This window comes from Dryas octopetala, chromosome 4 (genome assembly GCF_963921425.1).
Source record: "Dryas octopetala chromosome 4, drDryOcto1.1, whole genome shotgun sequence".
Classification (NCBI taxonomy): domain Eukaryota; kingdom Viridiplantae; phylum Streptophyta; class Magnoliopsida; order Rosales; family Rosaceae; genus Dryas; species Dryas octopetala.
Genome location: NC_141369.1, coordinates 8,159,769 through 8,174,129, shown reverse-complemented (window position 1 = coordinate 8,174,129; position 14,361 = coordinate 8,159,769). Strand labels below are relative to the sequence as shown.

At 34.9% G+C, this 14,361-nt stretch overlaps 1 protein-coding gene across 1 annotated transcript; it reads right to left on the bottom strand.

Annotated features, from left to right (window-relative positions):
- Positions 1-10,439: 10,439 nt before the first annotated feature.
- On the bottom strand, positions 10,440-12,987 carry RMA2 (RING membrane-anchor 2). Its single transcript, XM_086242150.1, has 2 exons — positions 12,826-12,987; positions 10,440-11,358 (listed from the first exon to the last, which is right to left on the bottom strand). Exon 2 carries the CDS (start codon positions 11,315-11,317, stop codon positions 10,517-10,519), a length of 801 nt encoding a protein of 266 aa, XP_086098276.1. The 5' UTR covers positions 11,318-11,358; positions 12,826-12,987; the 3' UTR covers positions 10,440-10,516.
- Between the last annotated feature and the right edge of the window lie 1,374 nt (positions 12,988-14,361).

Sequence of the window (14,361 nt, the reverse complement as noted above, 5' to 3'; positions counted from 1 at the left end):
TTGCTCTCTCCCAATTACTTGGTTTGGTGTCTTTATCATTACCTATTATTTAAGATGGGTTGCCTAAAAGGTTAGAAAAAATCTACGATATAAAAAATTAACAGGCCATTATTCTCACTCCTGTATTTACTAATGATCATGATTCGACATCAAAATTACTTTAATTACTAAAAACTTTGAGGGTTGTTAAAACGAATTTTATTTTCTTAATGGGTATTTTGGGGTTACTAAAAAAGTTGGGGTAAATTTGGTAAGAATGTATTGACTCCAGTTGGAATGAGAATCAATACCAAGTCCCCCTCCCCCTTCCCTTCCCTTCCCAAAGAAGTGTGATTGCTGAAAAGAAAGAGGATGTGATTACCGATTTTGAAGTAGGCTCCACTTATTTTTTATATTTCTAAATGTAAGTAAATACATGGTTGGAATGGAAGGAGAGTGACTCATATTCTTTCGATTCTAATTCTATGTTAGTGTAAATGTGCCCTTAGAGGCTTGTAGCCTTAGTCATTAAACCCTGGACCTATATTCGAGCTCTGAACTCTCTTTGATCCCAAGCCTTCGACACAAAAATGGATCTTGAGTCCTTCACTTAACACCCCTCTCCTTGGTTAGGTTTATCATTCCCATTCCATCTATTCTTGGTGTCGCACATAGGTAAATGGAGATCTTGTCGAATACACCTGCGGGCCTCAATATTATCTTTTAAAATACTTTCTTCGTATTAAAATATGTCATTATAAATATTTTTATTTTTTATTTATTTAGGGATGGATGAACTGAACTTAACACCGATCCAAACATTGCAGATGGAGATATTGTTAGACCAATAGCTAGTTGGTCATAAATACGTAAGTTAATATATACACTTATTATACATTTATACCTGCTATTTTATAATCTAACAACATAAAACCATATAATAACACAGTTAAACTTTAAAAACAAAAAAAAACTTAAAATTCAAAAAGTAAACGGGACGGGAACTAAAATTTTGAAAAATACAAACCAAGTATCATCGCCGCAATTCTCGCAGCAGCGGCCTATGCTGACTTGCTTGTAATTTATATAATTATATATCAGTTTTTTAATTTAAAATAACTGAATCAGAGCTTTGTAACTATGGAGGATGAGAGTGAACCAATAATAGTAATGGATTGGAGGAGCCTCATGCTCGTCGTTGGTGCGGACTCACTGTGTGTGTGTGTGTGAAAGTTTCTAACAATGAAATGGGGACAAACCCATCAAGACCCATCAATTTTCCATGGCTAATCCCAAAACTAGCAAGTGATTTTTGAGTTCAGATCCTCTGTCTCCAAAATAGTTGTCCCTCTTTGTCTCCTATGCTGATAGAGTGACACATGTCCTTTTACCTTTTTTTTTTTTTGGCCGGTGACACATGTCCTTTAACTTAACTAAGCATTAACAGTGTTAAATCAATTAAAATAACATAAAAAACTCAATATTTAACGCAGCACCTCAAGGCTCAAACTATATCCCTCCGACTCACCGCCTCTATTCGGACTCACCACCGTGTTCCGGTTCAGCAACTCCTCCCCCACATGGAGAAAAAAGCAAATCAAACAAGTTCAATCAATTTCAAACCTTTATAGGTCACGTTTGGTGCATAGGATAAGATTAGATAAGATATATAGCTAAATTTATATGTATTTAAAAAAAAAGTCTCTAACTTTTAAGAAATGAGATGTATTAAAATGGACTAATCATAAAGGGAGACTTATTCCTTCCAATTCCCCCAAAAATAGTGAATTAAATAATTCATCTTCTTCTCATCTTCTTCCTTCAAGTTAGAAAACACCCTCCATATTCTTTCTTGAATACACGTGAATTTAACTATTTATCGTATCCTATGTTATCATTTGTACCAAACAAGGCCTATGCTACTCTGGTATCTCACAATGGCAACCAACAAAAGGGAAAGGCAATTTCAGTCAATCTAATAATAGATTCTCCAATGGTTAAGGTCATTACAGAATCAAGGGAATAGATTTTCTCTCTGTATATTCAGTATTCTTGAAAATCAATTAGGAACAACCCAATTGCTAAAATCGCACAACTGATCAAGATTTTGGATGACATGTGAGTTGGGTTTTGCAGACAACATATATGCTTCAAAAGCAAAACAGAGAAAATGTGTTCTTGTGCTGGTACTTGGAGCATGATGAAGGCGGCAGTGGTGAATCGGAAGAATGTGGAGGAGATGGTATTGGGTTAAATGGATCTGAAGGTGAAGAGAAGTTACCAGTATAATTTTTATTTTATTTTTTTCTTATTTTTCAATAGGGTTTAAGTGTTTAACATTGTTAATGCTCAGTTAAGTTAAAGAACATGTGTCACTCTATCAGCATAGGAGACAGGGAGGAACAACTATTTTCGGGAGAGAAGATCTGGACTTGTGATTTTTGACCCAACTCAAACATTAACTGTAGTGATAGGAGAAATTTTCAATTTGATTGTTAACTTTCCAAAGTGTAGATGAGCTCTCATAAAAACATAGATTTGAGAATAAATTGGTACTCTATTTAGAGAGAGAGAGAGAGGTTTTTTGTTTCTTCAAAGTTGGTATCTACCCGAGGTAGAAGGAGAGAAACCGTTGATACCATGGCATCCACTTTCAATATTTGCTTAGAAAAAAATAAATTAGAATTGTGATTTCAACTAAACTTGTTCCAATATTCCATTAAACAATGAAATTGATCCATTCCAATTATGATTTCCATTCATTCTCATTCCAACCATTAAATACGACCTTATTGTTTAAATAAGTCAAATCCCACAATACATTTTTGGTAGTGAAAGATAAGAGGTGTCTGCCATTACTGAATTTTGAACTATATCCAAATCTATGAAAGCCCAAGTCCACTATATATATATTGATTTAATATAAAGCAGCATAATCAGGTTTTCAATGGTGCGAATGCTGTCATTTCATTGCATGTTTGATATGATCCAATCGATCAAGCCTAACATAAAGCCGGCCCATTGCCTATTCTTCAAGATGCTTGATTATCAAGATGTCTGTTCAAAAAGTGAAAATTAATTTCAAGTTGAATCATTAGCAAGCAAGCTAATTAAAGGCCACTAAGCCATTGGCTCTAGCAAAATGTCCAAAGAAACATGCATACATTGATTAGACTTTGGCAATCAAACTAATTGCTAGTGGAACAAGGGCCCCTATTATTAAAGACAAAAGGCAGACCAAAATCATGAAAGTCTACTCAAAATAATAAATAGGGAGCATGTGCAATATTTATTGCAGGGAGATTAGGGAGGGTCTACACAATGGAGGGTAAGTCAAAAGTAGGTTGGTATATTTTAGGTTTGATTATTGAGGGGAAATTGATGGAATGAATGTCCACAATATACGCTAATTATTTTATCAATTAAAGTACCCACTGAAGCTGTCATTTTCTTCAACTTAAGTAATATATAATTATACATAGAAAAAGACTACCAATACAAACTCCCAAAGCACCAAATGCCCCTACAATAGAAAATGTCACAATCATCTTTTGCAACGAACATGGCCTAAATACTGGGTGGGTCAGTGGTGGCATCCAAAGAATGCGAAATTAATGAATGATAAAATCCTCACAACCCCTTAAAGTTTTCACATGGCCAAAATGTCCTTGTCACCTTGAATATACCAGATCAAGTGCAGGCCGAGTAAAAAGCCCACAGAAGCTCTCGGTCCAGGAGAATCATGGCCCAATTCCAAAACCCATTGTTTCAGACCCAGAACGCTCGGCCAATGGAGACTGCTTAGCAAAAGAAGAATTAATTACACTTACACCCCCTGAGGTTTATCGTCTTTTCACATATATTCCCTGGGGTTTCAATAATTACACATACACCTCATGAGGTTTCAAAACTGTTGCATATAACCTCCTATAGTGAGACGAAAAATGATGAGAAATTATGCAAAAAAGCATGCTAAGGGATTAAATAACCTGATAAGATTTCTCAAAGTGTAAGATCCAACCTCAATATAAATATTTTCTTTTTTATTTATTTATTTTTTTCTCTTATAGGGGGTTATATGTAATAGTTTTAAAACCTCAAAGGGTGTATGTGTAATTATTGAAACTCCAGGAGGTGTATATGAAAAGACGATAAACCTCAGGGGGTGTAAGTGTAATTAACTCGCAAAAGAATCCAAATCAAGCAAGTAGTGCAAAAAGGGTAATCCACAGTGAAACAAGAAAATAACTTGCTTGTCTCCGTGTGATAGGGACATGGGACAGGCTGGTATCACAAAGAGAGAAAAAGGAGAGGAGGGAGAGACTAGTATCACAAAGAGAGAAAAGAGAGAGAGAGAGAGAGAGAGAGAGAGAGAGTGGAGGATGGGGATACCACCTGTTGGTATCCCTGGAACATACAAGTTCCTCTCTTAAACAAATACATAGTATGCCTATGGGGAGTTTGTTTAAGCAGCTGAGTAGCTGGTAGATAGATTGACATGTTGTTTTCTTTCTTTAATTTGGATAGGGGATTCCCACTAGCTTGTTGCTTGCACCACCACAATTGTCTTATTGCTCCTGCGCTAGATGCTCAACAGAGTGCAGTGTAGTGTAGGGGATTATGTCTGCTTTCTGATAGATACCTACACATAGAGGTCACATGTCTCTTAAGAGACAATCTGGATCTGGATCCTAGCAAGCTAACAGACATTAATTGTTTGTGGTTAAGGCTTGAGACGAAGAAGGGATAGGAACGAAGACTTTTGTGTCCAATGACTACGAGTGATTCCTCTATATATATATACACACACACACATAGAGCTTTTGGTGTGAGATTTTATATTTAGGTTTATTTGTGAAATCCTTCATGGGGTCCATTTTACATTATATTTTGATAATCAGAATGTCTACTTTTTTGATCTCCATTAAAATATTGTACTTGCAAAAAATTAGGTTAATCGAAAACCATTTGACCATTGATTAAATTATCACTATTTCAAGTGTTTATCGAAAATATTTTATTTGTTTATTTATTTGATCAAAGTTTGATACATTAATGGTTTTCAATTTACTTAATCTTTTACAAGGATAATCTTTGAATATAGACTTAAAAAATAGACGGTTCTAATTGTTGAAATACTATATGGAGTGGGCCTCATGAGGGATCCCATAAATAAGCCTAAATATGTGATCCCACAAATAAGCCTAAATGTGGGATCCGACCCACACCTTACGGAGCCTATATATATATATATATATATATATATTTGATCAGTGCACACCTATAACCGAGCGCTCGACAATGTTTTTTTAATACAGGCGAGCAGTGCTTGCAGCTCTTGACGCTGCTTCCTCCGTCGAGTTTTGAGGATAAATCCTCATCTTTTCACCTCATCCTCTCCTATGGTATAAAATGGACTTGGTGAAGGCGTTATGATAGGGCCAAAATTCCGGAGCTAAAACATAACATAAACGCCGACAAACCATAACATATACAAGCGTTATTTTGCAGCTACTGAGCGCTCGGATCTCGATGTTCGGTGTGAACATGCAGACGTTCACACCTGAATGAGCCTGTATATATACACATACAAGCCTCTTCCATTAAGGGATCCCTCGAATAAGCTTATTTGAGGAATCTCTTGTGGGGTCCACTTTACATTGTATTTTGAGGATCAGAACCGTCTTTTTTTTTTTTTTTGTCTCCATTAAAGGATTGTCCTTGCAAAAAATTAGGTTAATCGGAAAACGTTTGACCGTTGATTAAATGTCACAATTTCAAGTGCTTATCGAAAATATTTTGTTCGACTATTTATTTAATCAAAGTTTGATAGCTTAATTGTTTCCAATTTGTCTAATTTTTTGCAAGGATAATCTTTAGTATAAACCTAAAAAATAAATGGTTCAGATCATTGAAATACTATATAGAGTGGGGCCCATGAGGGATCCCTTAAATAAAATTATTTTAATTGAGATTCGTTCATCAGTTGTAACTCTCATTGTTCTGAACTCTCGGTTATCGGTTATATTTAGTTTTTAAATCCCGAGTTTCAGGCTACTGCTTAAAACTCGAGTGTTAAAACCTTAAATATAACTTCGAACGATAATTTTATTATTAAAATATAGAATCTTATACCCTATAAAGTGAACCCTGTCAAAAATGGAAAAAAGTCATAAAAAGACCCATGTCCATTCCTCAGTTAAAGAATAAACGTTTTATATAATTAATTTTTTTATATCTATGTATATAGAGGGAGCTTCTTTATAGGATTTCCTCAAATAATTTTATTTAAGGGATTAATGGTGGGGCACACTCTACATTGTAATTCAACGATCTGAGTTATCTATTTTTAAGGTCTTATTTAATTCAAAATATTAGACAAATCATAGATTACTAAGATATCTAATTTTGATCAAATAAATAGACAAACAAAATATTTTTAATAAACACTTGAAATGATAACAATTTCATCTAACAGTTAAATAGTTCTCGATTTAGCTAACTTTTTGCATTGATAATTCTTTTTCGGAGACCTAAAAAGTTGAGTATAATATAGAATGAGTCCAACAAGAAATCCCTTAACAAAAACTCATTCTACATCTATAATATAAATAAAAAAATAAAGAATGTAAACTATATTCTAATCCATTCAATCTTTACATTCTCATATAAAAAATAAAAAATAAATTAAAAAACGAAAAGAATCTGAACTTGCATAGAAGGTGTTAGAAAGCATGACACAATCAAAGAATAATGACACAATTAAAATAGAGCTTTTTAACAACTTTTGTTCCATTTTGCCATTGCAACTAGCATTTTTACAAATTGTCAGGAATTTCTGAATAAGTTTTTAATTAAAATAAAATGGAAAAGATTCAGCAATAATGTTGGAGTCTTAAATTAAGATTAGGTTTGGACAAATTATACTCAAAATAAAATAAAAACTTTTAATAATTTAATCTTATTTGAATGAATAGCACAAACCTTAATATGTGTTACATAACTATCAATAACTCTCAATATTTTTTTTGTTCAAAATCATGTGTAGAAAAATATGTTTAGATGATTTTATTATTCAAAATAGTACATGTATTTATAGATACAAAGTTTATCTTGGAAATACACAAAAGGGGAGTGCTAGAGTGCCTCAAAAATTGGTGCCTCAATCAAGGGTTTAAATTTCAAAATTTTCGGCGAAATTTCGCCGAAAATTTCGATTTTGAGGAGATCCGAAATTTTAACACTGATTCGACAAAAATTTGAAATATTTCGGCGAAATTTTCGAACACCCTACTAGCCAAATTTTTTGAATTTCAGCGAAATTTCGTCACTGCACAGCTAACCAACTTACCTCACGGTCCTCACCTGCACAGTCGAGGGAGAAAGAAGGGGTGGCGGGGGGCGGCAGGGCAGCAGCAGCGGCAGGGGGGAGATCGAGGGAGAAAGAGGCGATGGCATGGGGGGTGATGGCAGGGGGGCGACCGCAGGGGGCGACGGCGGGGGGGCTACGGCAGGGGGGACGGCAGGGGGGAGAGAGAGAGAGAGAGAGAGAGAGAGAGAGAGAGAGAGAGAGAGAGAGAGAGAAAGAAAGAGAAAACAAATAGTGGAGATGGTTCAGCAGCTGAACTGCAGACTCGGGGGGACTGGGGGAGAAGAAAGAAAAGGAAGGGAAGGAAAGAAAAAGAAGAAAAAAAAAAAAAAAAAAAAAAAAAGGAAAAAAGGAAAAATAAAATAAAAAAGAGAAAAAAATTAAAAGGTTTAGGATTGATTAGGGTTTGAGGTCTTTGGGCAATTGTAAAGAAAAAAAAATGGTTTGGAGTTTCGTTTGACCATTTTGGAGTTTCGTTTAAATGTTTTTAAACCCTAAACTAGTAAATTATAATATATTTCTATATAAAAAATAATTTAAAATACCCTAAAGGGCCTAAACTCTAATATTATATACCATATCCTAAACAATATAGATTATAAAATACATAGGGTTTAGTGTATATATTATATAGTATAAATAATATACTAATTTTATTTAACAGTATTTGTCTCCAGCGTGCATTATATTCATCTTATATCATATAAAACCTACTATATAATTTGGTTTCTTCAATTTTTTTTATCAATTTAGTAGATAATATGTTAAATAAACATATGGTAAAGTTTCATTCAAAATTTCCGTATTTTGATAGCAATTTTCATCATTTCCGTCTAATTTTTGTCGAAATTTAAAAATCTTCGAAATTTCCGTCGAAATTTCCATCGAAATTTCTATCGAAATTTTTTCGAAATCCGAAATTTTATTCCTTGGCCTCAATGACATGGATTACAATGTAAACTAATATACTTGCCACATCATATATTCTATAACCTATTTTACCCTTTTTCAATCTTCTTCATTTTCAGACCAAAAAAATAAATCTTCATCTTCCTGAATCCTCACTTATCAGTCCAAACACTGCATGCTAACCATTCTGAACTCTCCATTTTCCCTTTATTTCCACAGCTCATCAAGAATTTGTTTATTCATTTACTGCACAAAGGAATTTTGTTTCATCCTAAATAGAGAGGTAGTTCGATGAGGGAGGGAGAGAGAGAGAGCTTTGGCTGCAACTTGAGTGGTGAATGATCCGTGAACCCTGCTATACGCAAAGTGGTAGCGACCCTTTTGGCAGCATCCAGGAAATAGATTAGATTACCCAATCGCCATCGGCATCAATTAAAACAATGTTGACCACTTTCCTTGGAAGCTTCTCCACTGCCACCACCCACCCACCCGCCCGCCCACCACCCCAGCATGTATGTATGTACGTGTTCGATCTTTTCATTTTGGGTGCTTGTATGTTACTTCAAATATATGACAGGAACGAAAGGGACTTGCCATCTCTTGTCGATTGGCCACTCCAAGGTGTTAGGATTAATGGGTCACTAGGTCAATAATGTATATCTAGCTTAACATCATCCATCATATACCGATAAATATAAACAAACATAATTGGGGAACGGAGAATTCGAACCTAAGAATTCCTTCAAATAAGGCTCTAATACTATATTAGACAACCACTAAATCCCAAAAGTTTAAGCTGTCAGAAAATGAGCCAATATATGTAAAAGAGTTATAAAATATATAAATGTCCTTGAACATTGATCAGTTTTTCATTTTGGCCTCTAAAACTAGAAAACTTCTCAATTGAGTTTAGATTTTTTATTGGAGTGTTTAGTAATGACAAAATGAAACATCCATTTAAAAAGTTGATGGAACAAGGCCGGACAATTTCTTCCATTTAATTGCTCGGCTTCTAAAGTTTGGTTCCTAGAGATCGATATGTACGTCGGCAGATTGCTGATTTATATCTTAAGCAACAAGTTCCGCTACACTTTTGGATATTGGTAAGGAATTAGAAAAGATGAGTGACAGGCATAATGGAAAAATGTAGGGTTTATGAGTGGAGAGGTATGTGGAGTGGGTAACATCTAATGGGCGAAGCTGCCATTCTTTCATCTTGTTTTTAAACCAATGTTTCATTTTATCTTTGCTAAACAAACAGATCTAAAAATTGAAGAACTCAAATGGAAAAATTTTAAAGATGAGGTCCAAAATACCTAATATGACCATTATCTACGAACAAGAATTATCTCGTAACCTATTTCCATCCTAAACTTACTAACCTTTCAGTTTTTTTGGTCAAGGCTTCCTAACCTTTCATAGCCAAAGTAAGGTCCTCACGAATTAGCTACATCAATTTCATTTTAATTTTCTTAGTTTTCAATCAAGAAAATTTTTTCAAGCACTCCCGTGCACTCCTACCTCTGTCTCTCTCTCTCATTAGTCTCTCTAAACTCACCTTATTACTCCGAATAGTCCTAATCATAGAAATGATTTTTTGTCTTCTTCATTTTGTTCGGATCTGCCCCAACAAGTATAGAAGATTTCAAAATCTCTGAGTTGAAGAAAGAAGAAAGAACTTATAATCAAATACAATTGCAAAACTGACCCACTTTAGTGATATAGAGGAAGTCTAGATCTTATGAATTATCAAGGCTAGCTGAAATTTGGGAATTTGAATTCATAAATGTTAGAACTTCATGGCCACCACAACTCCTATGATAGCAACGGCCAAAGAAAATTGAGAAGATTTTTTGCCATAGAACCGTGCTTGAGCTTTTTGTGGCTGCCATTAGTGTCTATCAAATAAACTAATCTTTTAATTTCTTTGAATTGGAATGTTTTTGGGTAGCTGCATAGCACCTTCCTCACCACAAACCCCACAAGAAGTGCAATCTCATCATGAATGTTATCTTAATTACCTAAATAGAACAGAATGCAAAAATAGCAATGGACCAAAAGTAATAATTATCCAAAATATGATACACAATGAAAATTTTATGAACATGGCTTTTAAGATGATACACAAATACCACATCTTGCAGCACTTATAGTAACATAAAATTAGGCAACTCATCTTAGATAGTTGAATCCGCAAATCTTTCATATTCTTATACTCATTTTTACAGGAATACAATGAGCAAGGAGCCAAAAATGGGCTCAAAACAAGAGAAGGCACAAGATAAAGCAACAGAATAGAAAAAAACAAATTCTGTTGAGCGATTTATCAACCTGCATTACATGCCTTCTCACCCTAGGACTACTGGTCCCAGCAAGATTATACGAATTCGGGTAGGTGTATAAATTTGTTACTGAGTTACCAAACACTCTTGCATACACCATTTCACCAAACATTCCGATCATTGGATTGGAGACGTCTGTTGCTGTACCGACAGGGCTATGCATCGGTAAAGCAGTCAAACTGCCTCGTTGTGGGCTGTTTAGTTGCGAAGAATAAGGAGAACTTCGGTAATAGAGCTGCTGAGTGCCGAGCGGACTCATGGTGGTACTGGGTGTTCGTGGTGAGTCGACCCCGCAAACAGCAGGACCAAGAGGTCGTCGTGGAATGATTATACCAAGATGGGGAGCCTTGCCTTTAGAGGGCTTTGGGGGTTTTGTTGTTTGGCCTGGACCGTAGAGTGGGATTAAAGAGGCTTCGGAGACTTCAGCCTTGCATACAGGGCATTGAAGCAGTTTTTGCTCATCTTGGTTCCCAGACGACGGGCTCTGGAACTGGAGCCACTTGTAGATGCAAGGCCAGCAGTAAAGGTGACCACAGAGGGTGACCACCGGATCATGCACACAGTCTAAACAGATGCTGCAGTCAAAGTTTCCACTGGAATTTTTTTCAGACTCTTTAACTTCATCAGAGACAGCATTCCATTTTCCAAAGGAACATTTATCTTGTCCAATGGAATCATTTTGTGCTACAGCCTCTTGAAAGTGCTGCTCCATGGCCATCTTAACTGATCAACAAAGTAGTATTCCTCAGCTGGCTAAATCTGAGACATGGAAAAACAAGAGCGTTAAAATCGTGGTCTAAAAATCAGGTTCCTGATGAAGTTCAATGATCTAAATGAAAAGGGCTACAGCAAGGATGACCAAACTCAAACAACTAGATTAGAAACATACATATTGCAACAAAAAAGAATCAAACAGAGATCTCACGCACCAGAACGAAAGTTGGAAGAAAAAAAAAAACTCATGAAACAAATGGTCACACCATTCGATAACCAATCAAATTATTATAGACAAGTTAATCGAAACAGTATGTGGTACACCAGATCGATTAGATTTATCTATTATCATCTGTCCTTCTAGAAAGACTTAAACAACACAAACATTTTAAATTCTCTAAATATTTATTCCATATATTCCACATGTTTATAAAACAAAAATTTTCAGAGACCTGATATCAAAGACCTCAAAACTTTCTTGGAAGCTGGCCCTCAACAAAGTTTCTTTTAGATCAATTCAATTAGGCTTGAAACTTGCAACCTCTGTTTTTTCCTCCTTACAATAAATTTGTTACAGTCAGAAACCCCCAACTTAAGTCTCTTCAGGGTGCTAGAGAATTAAATATGTGATTTCAAGAATTTCAAGTAAACTAAATTTAGAAAATGAAAATATTTAGGTAAGCTTGACAGATATGGGTTAGGTGAGGATTAGGCAAAAGCATAATTTCATGAATTACAAAACTTTATATGCTCAACTTCCAAACATCTCCCCCTTCCAACTTTAATTGGATGGGAAACCTAACAGAGAGATTATTTCTTCCAAACATCACCAATAAACACATAAAGTTGACATTGATGGACTCTTCTGTCTAAGATTAACCTAATATCAAGTTGACAATCATAGACTAAATTAACAGAAAGGCCAAAAACACCTATATTTCAAAGGTTACAGTTGACCCGAATAGACTAAAACATGATAGATCTGATTAATGAATACAACTTATTCCACACTTAAACAATATCTTCTTGTGTTCCTAATTAACATTTAAGTAGGGCATTAAAGACCCAAGCTTTATCAGTTTTCATGGACTTTTCATGGATCTCCATTCTCCATCATATTAGGGAGAGGAAAAGCCAGAGATTCCCATTCCCAGGGAATTCCAAAGCATTTAACTAGCTTCGTCACATACCATTACCATGGTGGGTGGGTAACTATAAATTTTCTCTGAAATTTAATATTAAGTCTATATTTCAATCATCCTCTAGATGGAGACCAAAACCAGCACAACGTTTTGAGCAAGTTCCACTACTACACAAAAACACCCAAAACCCAAAAGGGCAAAAACCTCTTGGATTTCTCAGAATCCAAGATTCTTGAGTTGAAATCACCACATGATCAACTTGAGAAACCGAAAAAGAGCAACTACCAAAGAAGAAAACCCGCTCAAGGAGACATAAGAAGAAAGAGATACAAGTAGATATATGAGGCAGAGAGGGAAGTTGAATGCATACCAGCAAAAGTTGAGAAGTGGGTTGTGGCTTTCTTGGTGTATGAAAGCTGAGAGTGCGCAAATGGGAGCTTTGGAAGCAGGGCTTCAATGGCGGGAGAGAGAGAGAGAGAGAGAGAGAGAGAGAGAGAGAGAGAGAGAGCGTGGGTAGTGTATGAAAAATAATTAATGGAGAGGGTGAGAGGAAAGAGGCATGGGGGAAGGATATATATAGAAAAACAAAACATTACGTCTTCCAGAAAGAAAGAAGGAATATATTATTACTTATTAAGTTATTAGATAAATTATAAATCCATGACTCAAGCTGAGCCACTTTGCTATTCACGCACGGTTCTCTATGATATTTGGTGATAACTTTGATTTGATACACCCCCCCACCCCTCCCTCCTCTCTCTATCTCTCTCTCTCTCTCTCTCTCTCTCTCTCTTTCTTGTTTACGTGGCACCCATCATTTCTCCTTAAAAAAAAAAAAAAACATTTTATCTTCTAGATCTTTTCTTTTGGTCTCTTTGTTTTTATTTGTTCCATTGTTTGATTCTTTTTTCTTCTTTTTGCTAACCTTGTTTTATTGCTTGTTATCTTCTAGATCTTTTCTTTTGGTCTCTTTGTTTTCATTTGTTCCATTGTTTGATTCTTTTTTCTTCTTTTTGCTAACCTTGTTTTATTGCTTGTTTGTTTGGATCAAATTGGCTCGAAATTGTACCCGTTATATATTTAAAATATAAATAAAAAGAAATTAAGAAAGAATTGAATGATATTTGGAGCCACTCATTATTGTCTTAACTTTGTAATGTGACAAGTTTATACTTATTTATTTATTGACACATTATGGACTTCCCAAATTTTCTGGAAATTTTTAGAGAGAAATTGGTATTTTGATTTCATAGTAAATTAGTCTTATTCAAGATGAGTCCATAGAAATTTTTCGTATATTTTTCTGAGTTCGAAACTATTTTTTAATTAATTTTCAAAATTTATACAAATAGAAAAAATAAAAAAAAATTATAAAATATAAAAAAAGACGTGACAAGTGATGCACATCCAATATGCCACGTCAGCGTTGATTAAAGATGAGGCTGATTGCATGTTCATCTTGTTTTGGTGTACTCACAGGTTTGTCTCTAAATTATGTTTGCCTCTGTTTTACATCTTGCTTGATTAAAGATGTATGTTGCCATTAGATAACATACTAACTATACGACTCGTTTGTATGGATTAAATTGAAGAAAATGGCACATTGGGTAGGATCAAATACTGCATTCACCATGGTTTGAGAAATTTACAATTTTTCTTGTTTGGCGTTGGATTAACTAATCAAGTTAATTAAGAGTAATAAAAAAACAGAGCAAATGAAATCAAACAAGGAGATTAAAAGTAGCAAAAAGTGAAGAACAAGGCAACGCCCATATATGCATAAAGCCAAACAGCACAATTAAAAGAGAACTTCTGGATCAAACCTCATCACCAAACTTGAAGGGTTGTTCTGAATTAATATGGATTTGAATTATTGTCTTCGATCTATTATGAAATTAAATAAAGG

Coding starts and splice junctions, on each gene's coding strand:
- RMA2 (XM_086242150.1), bottom strand. CDS start 11,317: ATGGCCATGGAGCAGCACTTTCAAGAGGCTGTAGCACAAAATGATTCC.